Source organism: Elephas maximus, chromosome 3 (genome assembly GCF_024166365.1).
Source record: "Elephas maximus indicus isolate mEleMax1 chromosome 3, mEleMax1 primary haplotype, whole genome shotgun sequence".
In the NCBI taxonomy this organism is placed as follows: domain Eukaryota; kingdom Metazoa; phylum Chordata; class Mammalia; order Proboscidea; family Elephantidae; genus Elephas; species Elephas maximus.
This window is the reverse complement of record NC_064821.1, coordinates 217,050,041-217,075,614: the sequence shown is the minus strand read 5'-3', so window position 1 is coordinate 217,075,614 and position 25,574 is coordinate 217,050,041. Positions and strand designations below refer to the sequence as shown.

Below are 25,574 nucleotides of genomic sequence, written 5' to 3'. Positions count from 1 at the left end.
CAAATTGCCAATAAGCCATTAAGAAGGTATAGCTTACTCCTTTAAACCTGTATCCCAAAGGAGGGCTGATGGTGGAAGGAAAAGACAAGCAATAAAAGGGTGACTGTGTAATAGGACCAGAATCCCATTCAGTGGATATTATTATTGTAAACTCAGTAAGACTTGTAGTTTTGTACCACATTGGTTTCTGTGCCTCCTCCAGTGATAGGATCATTAATGTAGAAGAATGAGTCAGTGTCAGATACAGAAAATAGTTTCAAGGTATGTGATAACTTTGATACCCATTGTTTTGTTATCTTTTGTTTTTATACATCTGTTGCTTCATTTTTCATCACTTGCATTTCTATATTTTTGTTTCTACTTATTTTAATTTTTTTTTTACATTTGTTTTCCAAATTGTGAACTCATCAACAGCAGTACATCAGAGACTTTGCCACTGATTAAGCAGGCTCAACAGGAGTATTCCTCTGAAACAGAGGATCCAGTAAAGAGTCTGCCTTCTGGGTCTCCTCAGGTAATGACTGATTGCAAATCTGCCCCCCATACTGTGCTCTACAGTTTGGTACTCTTTCACTTCCCCAGGTATAAGAAAAAATACTTAGCCATGAGAGAGAGACAGGTACAGAGACACAAAGAGATAGACAGAGACAGAGAAAGGGAGAGGGAAATAAAGGCTTGGGCTAGGAAAAACAAGCAAATGTATGGAGAAGAATCTGATCTGGCTAGAGGTTTCAATCAAACTACCACTAACGTATTGTTTACTGATAATGTGGCTCCTTTGGCTCAATGTGGAAGTAGGAAATACTCTTGTCAGATGTAAAGATTCTTCTTTATAATTGCTAAAGGAAATAAATTTAGTGAGCTAGATGCTACACTGAGGTGTGCTATAAGGCTAGAAAATAACAGAAAAAAAGTTGATAGATATTTTTGGTATTGATAATAGAAAATAAAAAAATATTTTCTACGAATTCTTTAGAAGGAATTAAAGATAAGCATTTATTTGGGTATTTAATAGGCTTGATGAACAAGGAAGAGTTTTGGTTCTCTGACATTCTTGCATAAAACACAGAAGAGAAATAACTTTTATTTGGAACTTTAGCACAGAATCCAGTTAATATTAAATCAAGTCCTTGTGTTTTGGTTATGCTGTTATAACTAATATTGTGGCACGACAGAAATTTCATAGCTTAGTACCAATTAGAGTCTTTTAGGGTAGAAAGCATTCTAAGGAGTTTGGCCTGCTGTAGCTTTGCCAGGAGGAGGTGTTAGCTTGGGGAAATGTATTTAAGAGGAAGTAAAGAAAAGAATAACAGTGTTTTGTGGAAGAAGTGTCCACAGTCTTATTCAACAGTTGTTATATGGGGTAAGGAAACTGAGAGATTGTGATGGTAAATAACCAAAATCACACCATCAGTTAGTGACCAAATTGGGGCTAGAATTCAGGTTTGTAAACAGCACATTCTCTATCACAGCTTAAGGCTCTTTACTTGTACCTAGTCTCTCTCTTTCAGATTACTTAATATATCTCAGATACCTCAGCCCACTAATTTGGGTTGTGAGTGGGAGTAGGGCTATGAATGAAGGCATGAGAATTACAGACAGGCATAACCTCTGAATAAGCCTTGGATACTTTTTCTTCTGCCCTTAAAGAATTAACTGCTAAGGGAATTACCCTCCTGCTGAAATCAAACTATATATATACATACATACATATATATGTATATATATATATATATATGCATATATATATGCATACATACACATAATCACAGGCAATCCTCTGGTTACAAATGTCCCACTTACGTACGACCAGTAATTATGAACCAATCCCTGTAAAGCCAATTATATTGAAAATTTAAGGTACATAAAATGGCTCATAATAACAAATGGGCATTACTTTGTAATGTGCATCAAAACATTATTATTATTACTACTACTGTATTATTATGTTTAAGATGTTTTAGTGTATCTGAAACTGTTTCTTCAATGTTTTTTATGCATAGAAAGGTATACTATACACTGAGAAAAACATTTGACTAACTGACATTAGATACAAACTGTACCTGTTTCAACTTATGTACAAATTCAACTTACAGACAAACTTAGGAATGAAACAGTGGTTTTTGGGCATTGGAAAACAGGTCATGCAAAGCTATGGTTCCTGAACGAAAGGAAGCAAGTTTGTTTGAATACGATTATTCCAGTTTATTGCCTTGAGGCAGTTTCCAGATATCAGCGCAGAAAGGGGAAGCAGAATGGAACCCAGTTGTCTCACTGAATTGAGGAGGCATACATCAAGAATTTAGGGAGACCAACATAGCTAGGATTTATGAGGCAGAGTGCCATAGATGTAGAAGCTACAGAGAGAGATATCTTTAGAGATCTTCATTGGGTCCCACTTGGGTTTTGCTTGAGTACAGATTTCTACAGGCAGGGAGAAAACTCCCTGAGACCAGGGAAAAAATCACCTGTAGAGCAGAGGCTGGCTGCACAATGCCTGGATCTCACACGGGGTTAAGAAAAGTTTGTGTTACTGCAAGCCAGATTGGAGAGACCTTGTAATACAGAGGGTACTGTGTAGAGTTCTCAGCATGGTCACATCTTACTGGGGGGATGGATAACTACCAGAATAAAAGCTGCTATGAACTCACCATAAAAAATTTTAAAAGGAAGCTTTAAAAGGATAAAACAAATCCAAAAGTAGCTTAACTGCATGCCAGAACAAAATCCAACATTCTTTACAAGAACGTAACAAAATCCAGCATTCAACAATGTAAAAATTCACAATGCCTGATACCATTCAAAAATTACCAGGCACCCCACCAGACTGACTACATGGTGCCCAGCTACCACCATCAACTGCTTTGACAGGGATCACAATACAGGGTCCCAGACAGAACTGGAGAAAAATGTAGAACAAAATTCTAGCTCAAAAAAAAAAAAAGAAAGAGAGAGAGAGAGAGAGGAAGGGAGGGAGGGAGGGAGGGAGGGAGCGAGGGAGGGAGGGAGGGAGGGAGGAAGGAAAAGAAAGAGAGAAAGAGAGAGAGAGACAGAAAGAGAGACAGAGAGACAGAAAGAAAGACAGAAAGAAAGACAGAAAGAAAGAAAGACAGAAAGAAAGACAGAAAGAAAGAAAGAAAGAAAGAAAGAAAGAAAGAAAGAAAGAAAGAAAGAAAGAAAGAAAGAAAGAAAGAAAGAAAGAAAGAAAGAAAGAAAGAAAGAAAGAAAGAAAGAAAGAAAGAAAGAAAGAAAGAAAGAAAGAAAGAAAGAAAGAAAGAAAGAAAGAAAGAAAGAAAGAAAGAAAGAAAGAAAGAAAGAAAGAAAGAAAGAAAGAAAGAAAGAAAGAAAGAAAGAAAGAAAGAAAGAAAGAAAGAAAGAAAGAAAGAAAGAAAGAAAGAAAGAAAGAAAGAAAGAAAGAAAGAAAGAAAGAAAGAAAGAAAGAAAGAAAGAAAGAAGGAAGAGTCTTACTGATCTGACAGAGACTGGAGAAACCCCACCAGTAAGGGCCCCAGACACCCTTTCACATCAGCAATGAAGTCACTCCTGAGGTTCACCCTTCAGCCAAAGATTAGACAGGCCCACAAAACAAAATGAGACTAAATGGGCACACCACTGCAGGGGCAAAGACGAGAAGGCAGGAGAGAACAGGAAAGCTGGTAATAGGGAACCTAAGGTCGAGAAAGGGAGAGTGTTGACATGTCGTGGGGTTGGCAACCAATGTCACAAAACAATATGTGCAATAATTGTTTAATGAGACGCTAGCTTGTTCTGTAAACCTTCCTCTAAAGTACAATAAAAAAAAAAACTTACCAGGCACCACAAGAAACAGAAAAAAAAAAAAAGGAGAAAAAAAAATCAGTCAATAGAAACAGACTCAGAAATGACAGAGATGGTGGAATTCATAGACAAAGATCTTAAAACATGTATTATACATCTTATTAATGTTTAAGGATGTAAAGAAAAACTTTAACATTGTGAGGTGAGAAATAGAACTGTAAAAAAAGACCAAAATGAAATTTCTAAAAATAAAAAGTACATTGAATGTCATTTACAGCAGATTAGACACTATAGAAGAATAAAGAACCACATAAACCAGAGACTCCAGCAGCCTGAGCCCAGAACTAGATGGTGCCCAACCACCACTAACAAACACTCTGACAGGTATCACAACAGAGAGTCCTGGACAGAGTGAGAGAAAAATGTAGAACAGGATTCAAATTCACAAAAAAAGACCAGACTTACTGGTCTGAGAGCCTGGAGGAAACCCCAAAACTATTGCTGCCAGACACTCTGCTAACCCAGAGCTGAAACCATTCCCAAAGTCCACTTTTCAGACAAAGATTAGACAAGCTTATAAAGCAAATAACACATGTGAGGAATGTGCTCCTTAGTTCAATCAAATATACAAGACCAAATGGCAACTCCTACCCAAAAGCAAGATAAGGAGCCAGGAAGCGGACAGCAACTGGATGAATGGGCACAGAGAACCTGGGGTGGAAAGTGGGAGCATCCTGTCACATTATGAAGATTGCAACCAAAGTCACAAAGCAATATGTGTATAAATTTTTTAATGAGAAAAAAAAGAAACAATACAGGACAGAAGATAATGGAATCAGAACTTTTAGAAAGCTAAAGAAAAAAATGATCAATCCAGAATTCGGTGCTTAGCTGAGATAATTCTTCACCAGTAGACATGCTCTATAAGAAATGTTGAATGAAGTTCTTGAGACAGATAGAAATTTGAATCTATACGAAGGAATGAAGACTGTGAGAAATGATAAATAAGGAAAATAAAAATATTTTTCCTTATTTTTATTATCTTGTTAAAAAGTAACTGATTTTTTAAAGCAAAAATAATGACAACTGTTTTGTGAGTTTATATACGTAGAAGTAAAATGTATACACAGTAGCACAAATGGCTGGAAGAGAGAAATATTTACAAATACTTTTGTAAGGTCGTTACAGTATCTGTGGTATTGTAACTTGAAGATAGACTGTGGAAAGTTAAAGATACATATTGTAAACTGCAATTACCTTAAAAAAATGATGCAGCCAACAAGCTAAAAAGCTATAACAGAATCATTAAAAAAGAGAGAGAGAGCAGGAAAGGAGGAAAAAAAGACATAAAGAGTAGTTGGGACAAATAAAGAACAAATAGGAAAATGGTGAATTTAAACCTAACTGTATCAATGATCACATTAAATGTAAATGGTCTAAACACTCCAATTAAAAGGCAGAGATGATCAGATTGGATAGAAAAGTAAGCCCCAATTATATGATGTCTATAAGAAACTTAGAAACCCTGGTGGTGTAGTGGTTAAGCGTTATGGCTGCTAACCAAAGGGTCAGCAGTTTGAATCTGCCAGGTGCTCCTTGGAAACTTTATGGGGCGGTTTTACTCTGTACTATAGGGTCGCTATGAGTTGAAATCAACTCGACGGCACTGGGTTTGGTGTTTTGGTATAAGAAACTCAGATAGGTTAAAAGTAAAAGGATATGGGAGGCGGGGCCAAGACGGCGGACTAGGTGGACGCTACCATGGATCCCTCTTGTGACAAAGACTCGGAAAAACAGGTGAAACAATCACATACATAACAATCTACGAACCCTGAACAACAAACACAGATTTAGAGACGGAGAACGAACAAATATGGGGAGGCAGCGATTGTTTTCAGAGCCTGGAGCCAGCATACCAGTCAGGTGACCTTCGGCGCCCAATTTGGGGCAGAGCCCAGGGGGGCAGACGGCACAAACAAGGGGCCTAGCCCTGGCCCCCGAACTCATTCCGGGAGGGGGTCCAGCCAGTTCGCCCGGGCGGCGTGGCAGCGCAGCCGGTGGGAGAAGTCCCTGGGAGGCAGTGACTGGTCTTGGAGCGGGGAGAGCAGCTTCCCAGCCGGGGAGCCGTCCCGCCGGGATTTTAGCGGGACGCGGGCACGGCATAAGCGCGGGGAGCAGTCACCGCCCTGAACTGACTCCGGGGGGGGCCCAGCCGGTTCGTGCAGGCGGCGTGGCTACACAGCCGGTGGCAGAAGTCCCCGGGGGGCAGCGACTGGTCTTGGAGTGGGGAGAGCGGCATCCCAGCTGGGACGCGCGGTCGCGGCGCAGGTGCGGGGAACTGCTCTTCTCGCCTGAGCTGACCCCGGTGGGGGCCCAGCCGGTTCTCGGAGGCGGCGCGGCGACGCGGCTGGCGGGACGGGGAGCCCCCAGGAGGCAGCGACTGATTTTGGAGTCGGGAGTGCACCGTCCCAGTAGTGGAACCTTGACGTTGGGCGTGGGGCTGGCAGCAGAGGATCTGACCGTGACTTCAGGGGGCCAGACCCCCCGGGGGCAATCTCCACACAGCCAGCACACATGGGCGATGCGCCCCACGGAAATCTCAGATATAATAGTCATTCCAAGCAAGACAAGCAACTCTGGCTATATTCTGAGGTGCTACTCTCCTATCTCTCTGATCCCTCTCCCACCCTCCCCAGGCGGCTTCATTAACATCCGAATAGCCTGAGCCAGAGGGAGAACTCTGATAGGGATCTGACTGCATTTTTTTTAGCGGATTTTCTGGAAAAACTAGTTTCCCAGTGATGGCTCGGAGACAACAATCCATATCAAACCACTTAAAGAAGCAGACCATGACAGCTTCTCCAACCCCCCAGACAAAAGAATCAAAATCTTTCCCAAATGAAGATACAATCCTGGAATTATCAGATACAGAATATAAAAAACTAATTTACAGAATGCTTCAAGACATCACAAATGAAATAAGGCAAACTGCAGAAAAAGCCAAGGAACACACTGATAAAACTGTTGAAGAACTCAAAAAGATTATTCAAGAACATAGTGGAAAAATTAGTAAGTTGCAAGAATCCATAGAGAGACAGCATTCAGAAATCCAAAAGATTAACAATAAAATTACAGAATTAGACAACACAATAGGAAGTCAGAGGAGCAGACTCGAGCAATTAGAATGCAGACTGGGACATCTGGAGGACCAGGGAATCAACACCACCAACATAGCGGAAAAAAAATCAGATAAAAGAATTAAAAAAAATGAAGAAACCCTAAGAATCATGTGGGACTCTATCAAGAAGGATAGCTTGCGGGTGATTGGAGTCCCAGAACAGGGAGGGGGGACAGAAAACACAGAGAAAATAGTTGAAGAACTCCTGACACAAAACTTCACTGACATCATGAAAGATGAAAGGATATCTATCCAAGATGCTCATCGAACCCCATTTAAGATTGATCCAAAAAGAAAAACACCAAGACATATTATCATCAAACTTACCAAAACCAAAGATAAACAGAAAATTTTAAAAGCAGCCAGGGAGAAAAGAAAGGTTTCCTTCAAGGGAGAATCAATAAGAATAAGTTCAGACTACTCAGCAGAAACCATGCAGGTAAGAAGGGAATGGGACGACATATACAGAACACTGAAGGAGAAAAACTGCCAGCCAAGGATCATATATCCAGCAAAACTCTCTCTGAAATATGAAGGCGAAATTAAGATATTTACAGACAAACACAAGTTTAGAGAATTTGCAAAAACCAAACCAAAGCTACAAGAAATACTAAAGGATATTGTTTGGTCAGAAAACCAATAATATCAGATACCAGCACAATACAAGGTCACGAAACAGAACGTCCTGATATCAACTCAAGTAGGGAAATCATAAAAACAAACAAATTAAGATCATTAAAAAAAAATACTACACATAACAGGGAATCATGGAAGTCAATAGGTAAAAGATCACAATAATCAAAAAGAGGGACTAAATACAGGAGGCATTGAACTGCCAGATGGAGAGTGATACAAGGCGATATAGAACGATACAAGTTAGGTTTTTACTTAGAAAATAGGGGTAAATAATAAGGTAACCACAAAAAGGTATAACAACTCCATAACGCAAGATAAAAGCCAAGAAAAACGTAACGACTCAACTAACATAAAGTCAAGCACTATGAAAATGAGGATCTCACAATTTACTAAGAAAAACGTCTCAGCACAGAAAAGTATGTGGAAAAATGAAATTGCCAACAGCACACATTAAAAGGCATCAAAATGACAGCACTAAAAACTTATTTATCTATAATTACCCTGACTGTAAATGGACTAAATGCACCAATAAAGAGACAGAGAGTCACGGACTGGATAAAGAAACACGATCCATCTATATGCTGCCTACAAGTGACACACCTTAGACTTAGAGACAGAAACAAACTAAAACTCAAAGGATGGAAAAAAATATATCAAGCAAACAATAAGCAAAAAAGTAGAGGAGTAGCAATATTAATTTCTGACAAAATAGACTTTAGACTTAAATCCACCACAAAGGATAAAGAAGGACACTACATAATGATAAAAGGGACAATTGATCAGGAAGACATAACCATATTAAATATTTATGCACCCAATGACAGGGCTGCAAGACACATAAAACAAATTTTAACAGAATTGAAAAGTGAGATAGACACCTCCACAATTATAGTAGGAGACTTCAACACACCACTTTCGGAGAAGGACAGGACATCGAGTAAGAAGCTCAATAGAGACACGGAAGACCTAATTACAACAATCAACCAACTTGACCTCATAGACTTATACAGAACTCTCCACCCAACTGCTGAAAAGTATACTTTTTTTTCTAGGGCACATGAAACATTCTCTAGAATAGACCACATATTAGGTCATAAAACAAACATTTGCAGAATCCGAAACATCGAAATATTACAAAGCATCTTCTCAGACCACAAGGCAATAAAAGTAGAAATCAATAACAGAAAAACTAGGGAAAAGAAATCCAATACTTGGAAACTGAACAATACCCTCCTGAAAAAAGACTGGGTTATAGAAGACATCAAGGAGGGAATAAGGAAATTCATAGAATGCAACGAGAATGAAAATACTTCCTATCAAAACCTCTGGGACACAGCAAAAGCAGTGCTCAGAGGCCAATTTATATCGATAAATGCACACATACAAAAAGAAGAAAGAGCCAAAAGCAGAGAACTGTCCCTACAACTTGAACAAATGAAAGTGAGCAACAAAAGAATCCATCAGGCACCAGAAGAAAACAAATAATAAAAATTAGAGCTGAACTAAATGAATTAGAGAACAGAAAAACAATTGAAAGAATTAACGAAGCCAAAGGCTGGTTCTTTGAAAAAATTAACAAAATTGATAAACCATTGGCTAGACTGACTAAAGAAATACAGGAAAGGAAACAAATAACCCGAATAAGAAACGAGAAGGACCACATCACAACAGAACCAAATGAAATTAAAAGAATCATTTCAGATTACTACGAAAAATTGTACTCTAACAAATTTGAAAACCTAGAAGAAATGGATGAATTCTTGGAAAAACACTACCTACCTAAACTAACACATTCAGAAGTAGAACAACTAAATAGACCCATAACAAAAAAAGAGATTGAAACGGTAATCAAAAAACTTCCAACAAAAAAAAGCCCTGGCCCGGATGGCTTCACGGCAGAGTTCTACCAAACTTTCAGAGAAGAGTTAACACCACTACTACTGAAGGTATTTCAAAGCACAGACAATGACAGAATACTACCCAACTCATTCTATGAAGCCACCATCTCCCTGATACCAAAACCAGGTAAAGACATTACAAAAAAAGAGAATTATACACCTATATCCCTCATGAACATAGATGCAAAAATCCTCAACAAAATTCTAGCCAATAGAATCCAACAACACATCAAAAAAATAATTCACCATGATCAAGTGGGATTTATACCAGGTATGCAAGGCTGGTTTAATATCAGAAAAACCATTAATGTAATCCATCACATAAATAAAACAAAAGACAAAAACCACATGATCTTATCAATTGATGCAGAAAAGGCATTTGACAAAGTCCAACACCCATTTATGATAAAAACTCTTACCAAAATAGGAATTGAAGGAGAATTCCTCAACATAATAAAGGGCATCTATGCAAAGCCAACAGCCAATATCACTCGAAATGGAGAGAACCTGAAAGCATTTCCCTTGAGAACGGGAACCAGACAAGGATGCCCTTTATCAACGCTCTTATTCAACATCGTACTTGAAGTCCTAGCCAGGGCAATTAGGCTAGACAAAGAAATAAAGGGTATCCGGATTGGCAAGGAGGAAGTAAAGTTATCACTATTTGCAGATGACATGATCTTATACACAGAAAACCCTAAGGAATCCTCCAGAAAACTATTGAAACTAATAGAAGAGTTTGGCAGAGTCTCAGGTTATAAAATAAACATACAAAAATCACTTGGATTCCTCTACATCAACAAAAAGAACACCGAAGAGGAAATAACCAAATCAATACCATTCACAGTAGCCCCCAAGAAGGTAAAATACTTAGGAATAAATCTTACCAAGGATGTAAAAGACCTATACGAAAAAAACTACAAAGCTCTACTACAAGAAATTCAAAAGGACATACTTAAGTGGAAAAACATACCCTGCTCATGGATAGGAAGACTTAACATAGTAAAAATGTCTATTCTACCAAAAGCCATCTATACATTTAACGCACTTCCGATCCAAATTCCAATGTCATATTTTAAGGGGATAGAGAAACAAATCACCAATTTCATATGGAAGGGAAAGAAGCCCCGGATAAGCAAAGCATTACTGAAAAAGAAAAAGAAAGTGGGAGGCCTCACTGTACCTGATTTCAGAACCGATTATACAGCCACAGTAATCAAAACAGCCTGGTACTGGTACAACAACAGGCACATAGACCAATGGAAGAGAATTGAGAACCCAGATATAAATCCATCCACATATGAGCAGCTGATATTTGACAAAGGACCAGTGTCAGTTAATTTGGGAAAAGATAGTCTTTTTAACAAATGGTGCTGGCATAACTGGATATCCATTTGCAAAGGAATGAAACAGGACCCATACCTCACACCATGCACAAAAACTAACTCCAAGTGGATCAAAGACCTAAACATAAAGACTAAAACGATAAAGATCATGGAAGAAAAAATAGGGACAACCCTAGGAGCCCTAATACAAGGCATACACAGAATACAAAACATTACCAAAAATGATGAAGAGAAACCAGATAACTGGGAGCTCCTAAAAATCAAACACCTATGCTCATCTAAAGACTTCACCAAAAGAGTGAAAAGACCACCTACAGACTGGGAAAGAATTTTCAGCTATGACGTCTCAGACCAGCGCCTGATCTCTAAAATCTACATGATTCTGTCAAAACTCAACCACAAAAAGACAAACAACCCAATCAAGAAGTGGGCAAAGGATATGAACACACATTTCACTAAAGAAGATATTCAGGCAGCCAACAGATACATGAGAAAATGCTCTCGATCATTAGCCATTAGAGAAATGCAAATTAAAACTACGATGAGATTCCATCTCACACCAACAAGGCTGGCATTAATCCAAAAAACACAAAATAATAAATGCTGGAGAGGCTGCAGAGAGACTGGAACTCTTATACACTGCTGGTGGGAATGTAAAATGGTACAACCACTTTGGAAATGTATCTGGCGTTATCTTAAACAGAAATAGAACTACCATACAACCCAGAAATCTCACTCCTCGGAATATACCCTAGAGATACAAGAGCGTTCACACAAACAGATATATGCACACCCATGTTTATTGCAGCACTGTTTACAATAGCAAAAAGCTGGAAGCAACCAAGGTGTCCATCAAGGGATGAATGGGTAAATAAATTGTGGTATATTCACACAATGGAATACTACGCATCGATAAAGAACAGTGACGAATCTCTGAAACATTTCATAACATGGAGGAACCTGGAAGGCATTATGCTGAGCGAAATTAGTCAGAGGCAAAAGGACAAATATTGTATAAGACCACTATTATAAGATCTTGAGAAACAGTAAAAACTGAGAAGAACACATACTTTTGTGGTTACGAAGGGGGGAGGGAGGGAGGGTGGGAGAGGGTTTTTTATTGATTAATCAGTAGATAAGAACTGCTTTGGGTGAAGGGAAAGACAACACTCAATACATGGAAGGTCAGCTCAATTGGACTGGACCAAAAGCAAAGAAGTTTCTGGGATAAAATGAATGCTTCAAAGGTCAGCGGAGCAGGGGCAGGGGTCTGGGGAACATGGTTTGCGGGGACTTCTAAGTCAATTGGCAAAATAATTCTTTTATGAAAACATTCTGCATCCCACTTTGAAATGTGGCGTCTGGGGTCTTAAATGCTAACAAGCGGCCATCTAAGATGCATCAATTGGTCTCAACCCACCTGGAGCAAAGGAAAATGAAGAACACCAAGGCCACATGACAACTAAGAGCCCAAGAGACAGAAGGGCCACATGAACCAGAGACCTACATCATCCTGAGACCAGAAGAACTAGTTGGTGCCCGGCCACAACCAATGACTGCCCTGACAGGGAGCACAACAGAGAACTCCTGAGGGAACAGGAGATCAGTGGGATGCAGACCCCAAATTCGTATAAAAAGACCATACTTAATGGTCTGACTGAGACTAGAGGAATCCCAGCGGCCATGCTCCCCAGACCTTCTGCTGGCACAGGACATGAACCATCCCTGAAGACATCTCATCAGACATGAAAGGGACTGGTCAGCGGGTGGGAGAGAAATGCTAATGAAGAGTGAGCTAATTATATCAGGTGGACACTTGAGAGTGTGTTGGCAACTCTTGTCTGGAGGGGGGATGGGAGCATAGAGAGAGGGAAGCTGGCAAAATTGTCACGAAAGGAGAGACTGAAAGGGCTGACTCAATAGGGGGAGAGCAAGTGGGAGTACGGAGTAAGATGTATGTAAACTTATATGTGACAGACTGGATTTGTAAACGTTCACTTGAAGCTTAAGAAAAGTTAATAAAAAAAAGTAAAAGGCTATGTTATGATAACACTAATCAAAAGAAAGCTGGAATGATTATATTAATATCAAAATAGACATCAGAACAAGGAATATTACCAGGGATAAAGAGTAGTATTTTTTATTATATAAAGTGGTGTATTCATCAATAAGACATAACAGTCCTAAATGTTTATGCTTCTAGTAATAGAACTTGAAAATACATGAAGCGAAAAATGATAGAATTGAAAGGAGAAATAGACATATTCGCAATTATAGTTGGAGGTTTCAACAGTCCTCTTTCAGTAATTGATAGAACAAGTATATATAAAATCAGTAAGGATACAGAAGCCTTGAACAACACTAGCAACCAGCTTGACCTAGTTGACATTTCTAGAACACTCCTCCTATCAGCAGGAGAACTCTGATTCTTTCCTCAAATGCACATGAAACATTCAGTAATAGAGACCACATTCTGGGCCATAAAACTCAATAAAGTCTCAATAAATTTAAAACGATTGAAATTACAGAGTATCTTCTCTGGCCACAATGTAATTAAACAGAAACCAAATAGAAAGATACTTGGAAAATTCCAAATATTTAGAAATTAATCAGTAGACCTCTCAGTAACCCATCGGTAAAACAAGAAGTCATAAGAAATGTTATGAAATATTTTGAACTGAATGAAAATGAAAAGACAGCATATCAAAAAAAACTCATGAGATACAGTTAAAGCAGTGCTTTGGGGATCTGTATCATTAACTGCTTATGTTAGAAAAGAATAAAGTTCAAAAATCAGTGATCTAGGCTTCTAGGTGAAGAAACTAAAAAATGAAGAGAAAATTAAACCTAAAGTAAGCAGGCGGAAGGCAATAATATTGAGATCAGCTGACATTCTAATTCCTGTTTCCCAATAAGTAATCTGTCTAATCTTTCAGGTTGCTTTTCTGATCTTCTGTATGCCTTTGACGGTCTATCGTTTGACCACTATTTATTTGCTTATAGATTCCTTTTCACCTCCATTTTCCCTATTTCCTTTTGGAGCTCTGGCTAGATGTATACTAAACCTTCCCACTCTATCATGTATGCCTCTTAACTTCTTACATATTTTCCATCTTATTATCTCTGTGCTTTCTGCATAATTTCTTCATCTCTGCCTTTCAGTTCACTAATCTCTCTTTAGCTATGTCTAGCTACTATTTGGCCCATTTTAAAACTCTAAATTTCAATTTCATACTGTAGCTTCTTTTTTAGAAATTTTGTATGGTTCTTTTTCATATCTGCATGGTTTTGACAGTTGCTTGTCTCTTCATTATATTTTTAATATTTTATTTACTGGAACATTTATTTAAGCATAATTAAATATACTTATTTTATATTCCAAGACTGATATTTCCGATGTCTGTAGTTCTTGTCAGTCTATTTTTCAACTGTTTCTATGATTCTTGCTAATGGTGGTTTATTTTTTCATGTGTTTTTTGATTTGAGGATTCTGTGCTCATATTTCTTGGCACTTTGTGCATATTCTTTGAGGATTCATTCAAAATATATTACTAATGAGTGGGTTTTTATTTATTCTGCCAAGTTCCTAGAGATACTTCCAACCAAGCGTTTTATAAGTTTTGCGCTAAGGCCTTTTGAGTTACACACGTAGTTCAAATTCCACCTTTGAACACAGACCTGTAACCACAGATTCATTCTTGTGAGAGACCTATTTCTCTTTTTTTGCTATATGCTGAACCAAGACGAAACCAAAAAAACCAAACCCTTTGCCATCGAGTTGATTCCAGCAAAAATATACTATATCCCTGCTATGGGCTAGAACTTTTTCTAGTTTACTTTTTGAAGATATTGTCTTTTGGGAGTTTCTGGCTTTATGCAGAAGTCTCAAATCCCACTTATCACTCTGCTGTGGCTTGTTCACCTACAGGTATGGCTCATTAAAATTCAGGTTTAACTTTTTTCATTTCATGGCACACTTAGAAAGTGGCAAACATTTGTACTGTAGAGTTTTCTCCAGACACCTAGTCTGCTATGTGGCTGGAAAAAAAAACCCTAGAGGAGAGACATGACGCTTATTACAATTTGCCTTCTGATTACCTTGTCTTTTTTGCTTGCCTCTTTTGCTACATAAGCTTCAGGTTCCTGGGCCTTTCTGTTTTTTTTCAAGGTATTACGTGAAAATGGTTTAAACTAGCAAATGATACCATAAATGAAAAAATGCAGCTCTATACTATTCTGATTCCTGCTCCTTTGTGTGGGACCAATTTTGTTCCCTCTCTCAGAATCTTTTTTTATCCATGGTGTTCTGAAATTTCATATTAATGTGGGTCTTTATTACTCTGTTCTGGCTGTCAGTTGACTCAATCTGAAAACAGTGTTCTTCAGCTTTAAGGTATTTTTTCAATTATTCTTTGGAAAATTTTCTCCTATGTTCTGATCTCTGTTTTGGAAATTCATGTTCAAGAGTTGGACTACCTTTTAGAGTCATCTTTTAGTCTTTTTTCTCCTATTTTGTAGTTTTTGTTACACTTTCTAGAAAATTTCTGCAGCTTTATCTTCTGACTCTTGTATTGAATATTTAATTTCTGCTACCATTTTTAATTTTCCAGACCTTTTTCTTATTCTTTGATTATAACATTCTGTGCTTGTTTTTATAAATGTATTGTCTTCTCTCCTCTCTCTTCGAATATCATTTTTTTCTTCTGTTTTGTATAATTTAAATCTTTTTTTTTTTTGGCTACTTGCTTTTGTTTCTTTTGAATTCTTTTTTTTCACTATTATAATTTCTGTCTTTCATGTTAGATTTCTACAAATACCCAACAATCCTTGGTAATTCATTCATGGTTAAGACACTCAAATCCTGAGTAGAAGCTCTTTGTGCATGGATAGGGCTTACTGAATAGTGGGTTTCATTGTTTGTGTAAAGTATTGGCTGACTTTAACTGGGGACTGCTAAATGTCAGTTTCTAAGTGTCAGTTCTCCTAGGTTAGTCAATTTCTTCATAAAGAAATCTTCTGAGGAGGCGGAGCCAAGATGGCAGAATAGACAGACACTTCTGGTGAGCCTTCTTTATAACAAAGGCCCCCCAAAACAAGTGAAACAAGTATATTTGTGACAAGCTGGGAGCCCTGAGCTTCAAAGGCAACCTCAGAAAATGAACTGAGGGGCAGCGGGAGGAAGAGACCACTCAAAAGCAGAGAGGAGTTACTATACCTGAATTGTGGGGAGCCCTCAGGCAGCATTCCTGGAGTGGCGAGGGCAGTGGGCTGGTACTAGTGTTCAGCTGCAGTTTACTCACGGAGAAGCAGCCAGCCACACAGCCTACTCACACCTCTGAAACATGAGAAGTATGGTGCTTTCGGCAAAAGCTAAGTACTTGTGTATATTTTACCGTGTCCCCCCACCCCCTAAGCCAGCTTCAGTGGCTGAATTCCCTACACGTGAGGTAGGCATTGTTGAGCACCTAGAGTCATCCTCCCGGCTGTGGGGAAGGAAAAAATTTGCAATTGGGGGAAAAGATAATTTGCTAGCTCCACTAACCAGGGGAGCTCAGGACAGAAGCAGCTCCTGTCCAGGCATATACCATCCATGGACTTTGAGCACCTTTCCATTCTGCAAGGATTTATGTGGGCCTATTTTGGGAGAATAGGCTCTTGTTGGCACACTCCAACCATTTCATCCGTGCGGTAGAGAGGTGGGTGTTTGATGTTTGACATTGTTTTGCCTATTAAACACGGTCCTCACCTGCCCACATCAGGCCCCTGGTAGCTCCACTCAGGTCACCCAGCCACCTGCGACCAGGGTCCAAAGATAACTGGTACCGCCCAGTCCTTACAACCAAAAACTTTGAGTACCCATGGTCCATCTGCAGAACCCACCCACCTGCACACTCTAGGGAACAGGGATGCACTTCCATCAGGGACACTCGGGGGTTGGTTCCCAGCCCCCTGCCTTGTTCAGAGTGTGACCCCCTGCCTCAATCAGATACCCCAATCATCTCTGCCCCTCTAAGACTGTAGGACAGAGCCTGTATCACACACTTGATGATCAGCTACCTGGACCTGAGCTGAATTCATACAAAAAAAAAAAAAAACTGAATGAATTCCTAGACTAATATACTGGATAACAGCTCTAGCCATCTAGGGACAGGACGTCAGAACTCCAAAGGTGAAAATAATCAAGCTAGCTCACTCAAGCAACCCATAGGGGTATACCAAAACAAAACAAAGCAAGAAGCTATGACACAGTAAGTAAGCATAAACTAATACAATAACTTATTGATGGCTCAGAGACAACAGTCAATATCAAGTCACATAAAGAAACAGACCACGATCACCTCAACAAGCTCTCAAAGCAAAGAATCTGGGGATGTTCTAGATGAAAGTGCATTCCTGGAATTACCAGAGCCAGAATACAAAAATGTAATATACAGAACCCTTCAAGACATCAGGAAGGGAATGAGGCAATACACAGAACAAGCCAAGGAACACACAGATAAAGCAACTGAAGAAATTAGAAAGATTATTCAGGAACATAATGAAAAGTTTAATAAGCTGGAAAAATCCATAGACAGATACCAATCAGAAATTCATAAGATTAACAATAAAATTATAGAAGTAGACAACTCAGTAGAAAGTCAGAGGAGCAGAATTGAGCAGGTAGAAGCTATAATTTCTGAACTCAAAGATAAATCACTTGGCACCAATGTATTTGAAGAAGAATCAGATAAAAAAATTAAAAAAAATGAAGAAACCTTAAGAATCATGTGGGACTCTATCAAGAGAAATAACCTATGAGTGATTGGAGTACCAGAACAGGGAGGGATAACAGAAAATACAGAGAGTTGTTGAAGATTTGTTGGCAGACATCTTCCCTGATATCGTGAAAGATAAGAAGATATCTATCCAAGATGCTCATCAAACTCCACAGAAGGTAGATCTTAAAAGAAAGTCACCAACACATATTATAATCAAGCTTGCCAAAACCAAAAATAAAAAGAGAATTATAAGAGCAGTGAGGGAGAAACAAAAAGTCACCTACAAAGGAAAGCCAATAAGAATAAGCTAAGACTAGTCAGCAGAAAACATGCAGGCAAGAAGGCCATGGGACGAAATATTTAAAAAATTGAAGGAAAAAAATTGCCTGCTAAGAATCATATACCCAGGAAAACTGTCTCTTAAATATGAAGGTGAAATTAAGACATTTCCAGATAAACACAAGCTTAGGGAATTCATAAAAACCAAACCAAAACTACAAGAAATACTAAAGGGAGTTCTTTGGTTAGAAAATCAATAATATCAGGTACCAACCCCAAAGTAGAACACCGGGCAGAGCAATCAGGGGTCAAACCAGACAGGGAAATTAAAAAAAAAAAAACAAAGCAAGACTATTAACAAACAAACAAAAAAAAAGCTCAAAACAGGGTAACAGCGATGTTATTATATAAAAGAAGATAACATTAAAATAATAAAAAGGGACTAACAAATGTAATCATACACCTTCCATACGGAGAGGAAGATATGGCGATACAAAGAAATAAAATTTAGGTTTCAATTTAGAAAAATAGGGGTAAATAATGAGGTAACCACAAAGGACACAAACTATCCTACTCATCAAGATAAAATACAAGAAAAAAATAGAGAATCAGCAGGAACAAAATCAACAACAACAAATATGAGGAAAGGACAATATATAAAGATAACGCACTCAACACATAAAATTAAGTGGGAAAAAGAAACTGTCAACAACACAAAAAAAGACATCAAAATGGTAGCACTAAATTCATAAAAAAAATAAAAATTATTTATTTATTTATTTAATGAATTTACCTATCTATAATTACCCTGAATACAAATGGACTAAATGCACCAATAAAGAGACAGAGAGCGGCATAATGGATTAAAAAACAAGATCCATCTATATGCTGCCTACAGAGACAAACCCAAGAATTTGAGACACAAACAAACTAAAACTCAAAGGATGGAAAAAAATATATCAAGCAAACAACAGTCAAAAAAGAGCAAGAGAGGCAATATTAATTTCTGACAAAATAGACTTTAAAGTTAAATCCATCAGAAAGGATAAGGAAGGACACTATATAATGATTAAAACCACAATACACCAAGAAGATATAACCATATTAAATATTTATGCATCCAATGACAGGGCTGCAATATACATAAAATAGACTCTATCACCATTGAGAAGTGAGATAGACAGCTCCGCAATAATAATAGGAGACTTCAACACACCACTTTTGGTGAAGGACAGGACATCCAGAAAGAAGCTCAATAAAGACACGGGAAGATCTAAATGCCACAGTCAACCAACTTGATCTCATAGACATACAGAGAACACTCCACCCAACAGCAAACAAGTATACTTTCTTTCCTAGTGCACATGGAACATTCTCTAGACTAGACCACATATTAGGTCATAAAACAAGCCTTAGCAGAATCCAAAACATTGAAATATTACAAATCATCTTCTCTGACTATAAGGCAATAAAAGTGGAAATCAATAACAGGAAAAGCAGGGAAAAGAAATCAAACACTTGGAAACTGAACAATACCCTGCTCAAAAAAGACTGGATTATAGAAGACATTAAGGATGGAATAAAGAAATTCAGAGAATCCAGTCGGAATGAAAACACTTCCTATCAGAACCTTTGGGACACAGCAAAAGTGGTGCTCAGAGGCCAATTTATATCAATAAATGCACACATATAAAAAGAAGAAAGGGCAAAAATCAAAGAATTATCCCTACAACTTGAAAAAATAGAAAGAGAGCAACAAAAGAAACCCACAGGCACCAGAAGAAAACAAATAATAAAAATTAGAGCTCAACTAAATGAAGCACAAAACAGAAAAACAACTGAAAGAATTAACAAGACCAAAAGCTGGTTTTTTGAAAAAATCAACAAAATTGATAAACCACTGGCCAAACTGACAAAAGAAAAACAGGAGAGAAAGCAAATAACCCAAATAAGAAATGAGATGGGTGATATTATAGCAGACCCAACTGATATTAAAAGAATCATATCAGATTACTATGAAAAATTGTACTCTAAGAAATTTGAAAACTTAGAAGAAATGGATGAATTCCTAGAAACACACTACCTACCTAAACTAACACAAACAGAGGTAGAACTAAATAGACCCATAACAAAAGAAGAGATTTGAAAGGTAATCAAAAAAATTCCCAACAAAAAAAAGCCCTGGTCCAGATGGCTTCACTGCAGAGTTCTACCAAACTTTCAGAGAAGAGTTAACACCACTACTACTAAAGGTATTTCAGAACATAGAAAAGGACCCAATACTCCCAAACTCATTCTATGAAGCTACCATATCCCTGATACCAAAACCAGGTAAAGACACCACAAGAAAAGAAAATTATAGACCTATATCCCTCATGAACGTAGATGCAAAAATCCTCAGCAAAATTCTAGCCAATAGAATTCAACAACATATGAAAAAAAAATTCAACATGACCAAGTGGGATTCCTACCAGGTGTCCAGGGATGGTTCAACGTTAGAAAAACAATTAATGTAATCCACCACATAAACAAAAGACAAGAATCACATGATTTTATCAATTGATGCAGAAAAGGCATTTGACAAACTCCAACACCCATTCATGATACACACTTTCAGCAAAATGGGAATAGAAGGGAAATTCCTCAAATAATAAAGGACATTTATACAAAGCCAACAGCCAACATCACCCTAAATGGAGAGAGCCTGAAAACATTCCCACTGAGATTGGGAACCAGACAAGGATGCCCTTTATGACCGCTCCTATTCAACATTGTGTTGGAGGTCCTAACCAGAGAAATTAGGCTAGATAAAGAAATAAAGGGCATCCAGATTGGCAAGGAAGAAGTAAAAGTATCTGTATTTGCAGATGACATGATCTTATACACAGAAAACCCTAACGAATCCTCCAGAAAACTACTGAAACTAATAGAAGAGTTCAGCAGAGTAGCGGGATACAAGATAAACATACAAAAATCAGTTGGATTCCTCTACACCAACAAAAAGAACATCGAAGAGGAAATCACTAAATCAATGCATTTACAGTAGCTCCCAAGTAGATAAAATACTTAAGAATAAATCTTATCAGAGATATAAAAGACTTATACAAAGAAAGCTACAGTACACTTCTGCAAGAAGCCAAAAAAGACTTACATCAGTGGAAAAAGATACCTTGCTCATGGATAGGAAGACTTAACATTATAAAAATGTCTATTCTACCAAAAGCGACCTATACATTTAATGCAATTCTGATCCAAATCTCAATGACACTCTTTAATGAGATGGAGAAACAAATCACCAACTTCATATGGAAGGGAAAGAGGCCCTGGATAAATCAGGCGTTACTGAACAAGAAGAACAAAGTGGGAGGCCTTACTTTACCTGATTTTAGAACCTGTTATACCACCGCAATAGTCAAAACAGCCTGGTACTGGTACAGCAACAGATACAGAGACCAATGGAACAGAATTGAGAATCTAGACATAAATCCATCCACATATGAGCAGTTGATATTTGACAAAGGCCCCAAAACAGTGAAATGGGGAAAAGACAGTCTTTTTAACAAATGTTGCTGACATAACTTGATATCCATCTGCAAAAAAAATGAAACAAGACCCATACCTCACTCCATGCACAAAAATGAGCTCAAAATGGACCAAAGACCTAAATATAAAATCTAAAACGTTAAAGATCATGGAAGAAAAAATAGGGACAACATTAGGAGCCCTAATACATGGCATAAACAGCATACAGAACATTATTAAGAATGCAGAAGAAAAACTAGATAACTGGGAGCTCCTAAAAATCAAGCACCTATGCTCATCCAAAGATTTCACCGAAAGAGTAAAAAGACTACCTACAGACTAGGAAAAAGTTTTTAGCTATGACATTTCTGATCAGTGCCTGATCTCTAAAATCTACATGATACTGCAAAAACTCAACCACAAAAAAGACAAATAACCCAATTTAAAAAAGGGCAAAAGATATGAATAGGCACTTCACTAAAGAAGACATTCAGGTAGCTAACAGATACATGAGAAAATGTTCACGATCAGGAGCCATTAGAGAAATGCAGATCAAAACTACAATGAGATTTCATCTCACTCCAACAAGGCTGGCATTAATCCAAAAAACACAAAATAATAAATGTTGGAGAGGCTGTGGAGAGATTAGAACACTTATACACTGCTGGTGAGAATGTAAAATGGTTCAACCACTTTGGAAATCGATTTGGTGCTTCCTTAAAAAGCTGGAAATAGAACTACCACATGATCCAGCAATCCCACTCCTTGGAATATATCCTAGAGAAATAAGAGCCTTTAGACGAACAGATATGTGCACTCCCATGTTTATTGCAGCACTGTTTACAATAGCAAAAAGATGGAAGCAACCAAGGCGCCCATCAGTGGATGAATGGATAAATTATGGTATATTCACACAATGGAATACTATACATCAATAAAGAAGTGAGGAATCTGTGAAACATTTCATAACATGGAGGAACCTGGAAGGCATTATGCTGAGTCAAGTTAGTCAGTTGCAACAGGACAAATATTGTATAAAACCACTATTATAAGAACTTGAGAAAGAGTTTAAACTGAGAAGAAAATATTCTTTTGTGGTTTCGAGAGGGGGCAGGGAGGGAGGGCTGGAGAAGGGTATTCACTAATTAGATAGTAGATAAGAACTACTTTAGGTGAAGGGAAAGACGGCACACAATACAGGCGAGGTCAGCACAACTGGACTAAACCAAAAGCAAAGAAGTTTCCTGAATAAACTGAATGCTTCAAAGGCCAATGCAGCAGGGGCAGGGGTTTGCGGACCATGGTTTCAGGGGACATCTAAGTCAATTGGCATAATAAAATCTATTAAGAAAACATTCTGCATCCCACTTTGAAGAGAGAATTCTGGGGTCTTAAACGCTAGCAAGCAGCCATCTAAGATGCATCATTTGGTCTCAACACACCTGGATCAAAGGAGAATGAAGAACAAACACCAAGGACACAAGGCAATTATGAGCCCAAGAGACAGAAAGGGCCACATGAACCACATCATCCTGAGACCAGAAGAACTAGATGGTGCTTGGCTATAACCGATGACTCCCTTGACAGGGAACACAACAGAGAATCCCTGAGGGAGCAGGAGAGCAGTGGGATGCAGACCCCAAATTCTCAAAAAAGACTAGAGTTAATGGTCTGACTGAGACTAGAAGGACCCCAGTAGTCATGGTCCGAGGCCTTCCGTTGGCCCAGGACAGGAACCACTCCTGAAGCCAACTCTTCAGACATGGATTGGATGGACAATGGGTTGGAGAGGGATGCTGGTGAGGAGTGAGGCTCTTGGATCAGGTGGACACTTAAAACTATGTTGGCATCTCCTGCCTGGAGGGGAGATGAGAGGGTAGAGGGGGTTAGAAACTGGTGCAATAGACAGGAAAAGAGAGAGTGGAGGGAAAGAGCGGGTTGTCTCATTAGGGGGGGGAGTAACTGGGAGTATATAGCAAGCTGTACATAAGTTTTTGTGCGAGAGACTGACTTGATTTGTAAATTTTCACTTAAAGCACAATAAAAATTATTAAAGAAAAAATCTTCTAACTTCCTGCTTAGGGAGGATATATAAGAACACAGCACTTGAGAGTTGAGCAAGGGAGTAAGCAGGAAGGCTCACTGTTCAGTGTGGAGACTTTTGCCCCTGCTATTTTAAGTGCGTACACCTCCCCCTGCTATGCCTCTTGTCCCTGAGTCAGAGACTGCCTCATTTCTCCTGTGTGTAATCCCCAGTTTTACAATTGGCCAGGGGTAGTTATTTGACTCTGTGACCATGGCATTTTCTGGAGATGGGTGATAAGTAATTTCATCATTGTGTCAATCTAGATTGTCATTTTTTAGCACTTGCAATATTATCATGAGGTTGGCTTTTAGTGTAAAACCAGAATGTCCCTCACGTGTGACCCTTGGGTTATTTCCTTTGTGCTCAGTGCAGGGCCACTGAAGGTCTCTTCTCTCCCTGATATGTTACAAATCAGGATTTCTGTTCGGTTGACATGTCCCTGAAGTACCCTTTGTCTTCCTTGGTTATTTTTCGTCGTCATAACTATTTTACCTTTTATTTTTCCAGTTACAATCTTCTGCCCTCCCTGTTTCTGAAACTTTTAAATCCTTTGCCAGTCAGCACAAGTGTTTGAAGTAGATCATGTGATTTCCTGGCAGATTTACCTTCTCATTTTTTTATGTTGGTTTGCTTCTAGTGACTGTGCCTAGTTTTGTTAGGAGATGTTACCTAATGGTAAAAAATTTGCTTCAGATTCTCGACAAAATACCTAAGCTCCGTAGAGCATTCAGAGGTGACTGTAACCACCATCACAAGGCTACCTTCAGTTTATATATCTGAGATATCGCTCTCATAGACAGCCAAAGTATTTTGTTAAAGTTGTTCTCACCCAAATTCTTATGATACACTCTACTTTCTGTTTTTTCAAACTGAGGCTGAAAAGGTTTTCACAGTTTAAGAAAAACGTACTTGCTATTTCTTACTGGTCTTTGGTCACTATTTTTATTATAGTTGGAAAAGTCTCAGTAATAGAAGACCCCACTAAAAGTAGCTTTAATGATAAGGGTCTTATTAACTCACAGGGGGTCCCAAGGCAGGGTACTTCTAGACTCATTGGTTCAAGGGCTGAACTATGCCATTAAAGACACAAGATCTTTCCATTTTACTGTTCTTTCATCCTTTACATGTTGGCTTTGTTCTTAGTCTTGTCCCCTTGACCTCAAAACGACTGCTGTGGTTTCAAGCATCTCATGTGGACATGAAAACAGGCAGCTGGAAGACGAGCAGAATCTCCTCCCATGCAGTTTTTGTTATGGAGGACCATCTTTACCAGAAGCCCCCAGCAGATTTCCCCTGATCCCCATTGGCCAAGAGTGGGTCACATGCTGATGCTGATTCCAGTTACTCGCAAGGGAGAGGAACTATAACTGTCTTAGATACCAATCATGATTCACCCATGGGGGCAGAAGAGGGCAGCGTCATTTACCTGAGCAAAAAGTCCTCAGACTATTCAGCGTCCAAATAGTCCTCAGAAACAGGCTTCAGAGAGCTGTTTTAGACCGAGCTAGATCCACCAGCACATCCCTAATCTCAACACACATCCCAGAATTCTTCTGGATCCTTTATTTCATCCAGCACCTACAGCAGTTAAGTAACAAAGTTCCTGACCTAATGACCCATTACCTTCTAAGGAGTCGAAGGGATGGAGAAAATACAATAAGCAAATGAAGAAAACCAAATCCACTAACAGGAAGAAAATTTTTTTTACCCTTCAGTGTTCTCCTACTTGTTTTCAACAATTTATTCTCTTGCCATGGAAGACAATACTGTCTCACATGAAAAACCTTACTGATACTTTAGCATTTACCGATTCAGAGGTAATTCTGTATTCTTTTTCTAACTTGTTTTCTTCTCTTCACTTTCTTTCCGTTCACACATTGTATCAGTTACCAGTTTTTTTTATTATAATCTTTTATTGTATTTTTGGTGAAAGTTTACTCAGAAAATTAGGTTCCCATTTAGCAATTTCTATGCATATTGTTCAGTGACACTGGTTACATTTTTCACAATGTGTCAACATTCTCATTATCTCCTCTGTGTTGTTCTGTTTCTATTAATCTAGCTTCCCTGCCCACCCCCACCCACCTTTACCTT

The 25,574-nt window shown here is 38.4% G+C and overlaps 1 protein-coding gene across 1 annotated transcript in view; it reads left to right on the top strand.

Moving 5' to 3' along the window:
* Positions 1–25,574, top strand: part of MPZL1 (myelin protein zero like 1) — a gene marked incomplete at its 5' end in the record, with an annotated part of 32,975 nt that overhangs the window by 3,537 nt on the left and 3,864 nt on the right. The window contains 1 exon segment of the mRNA XM_049875728.1: positions 415–514. Within this exon segment, the coding sequence (XP_049731685.1) occupies positions 415–514 (100 nt within the window).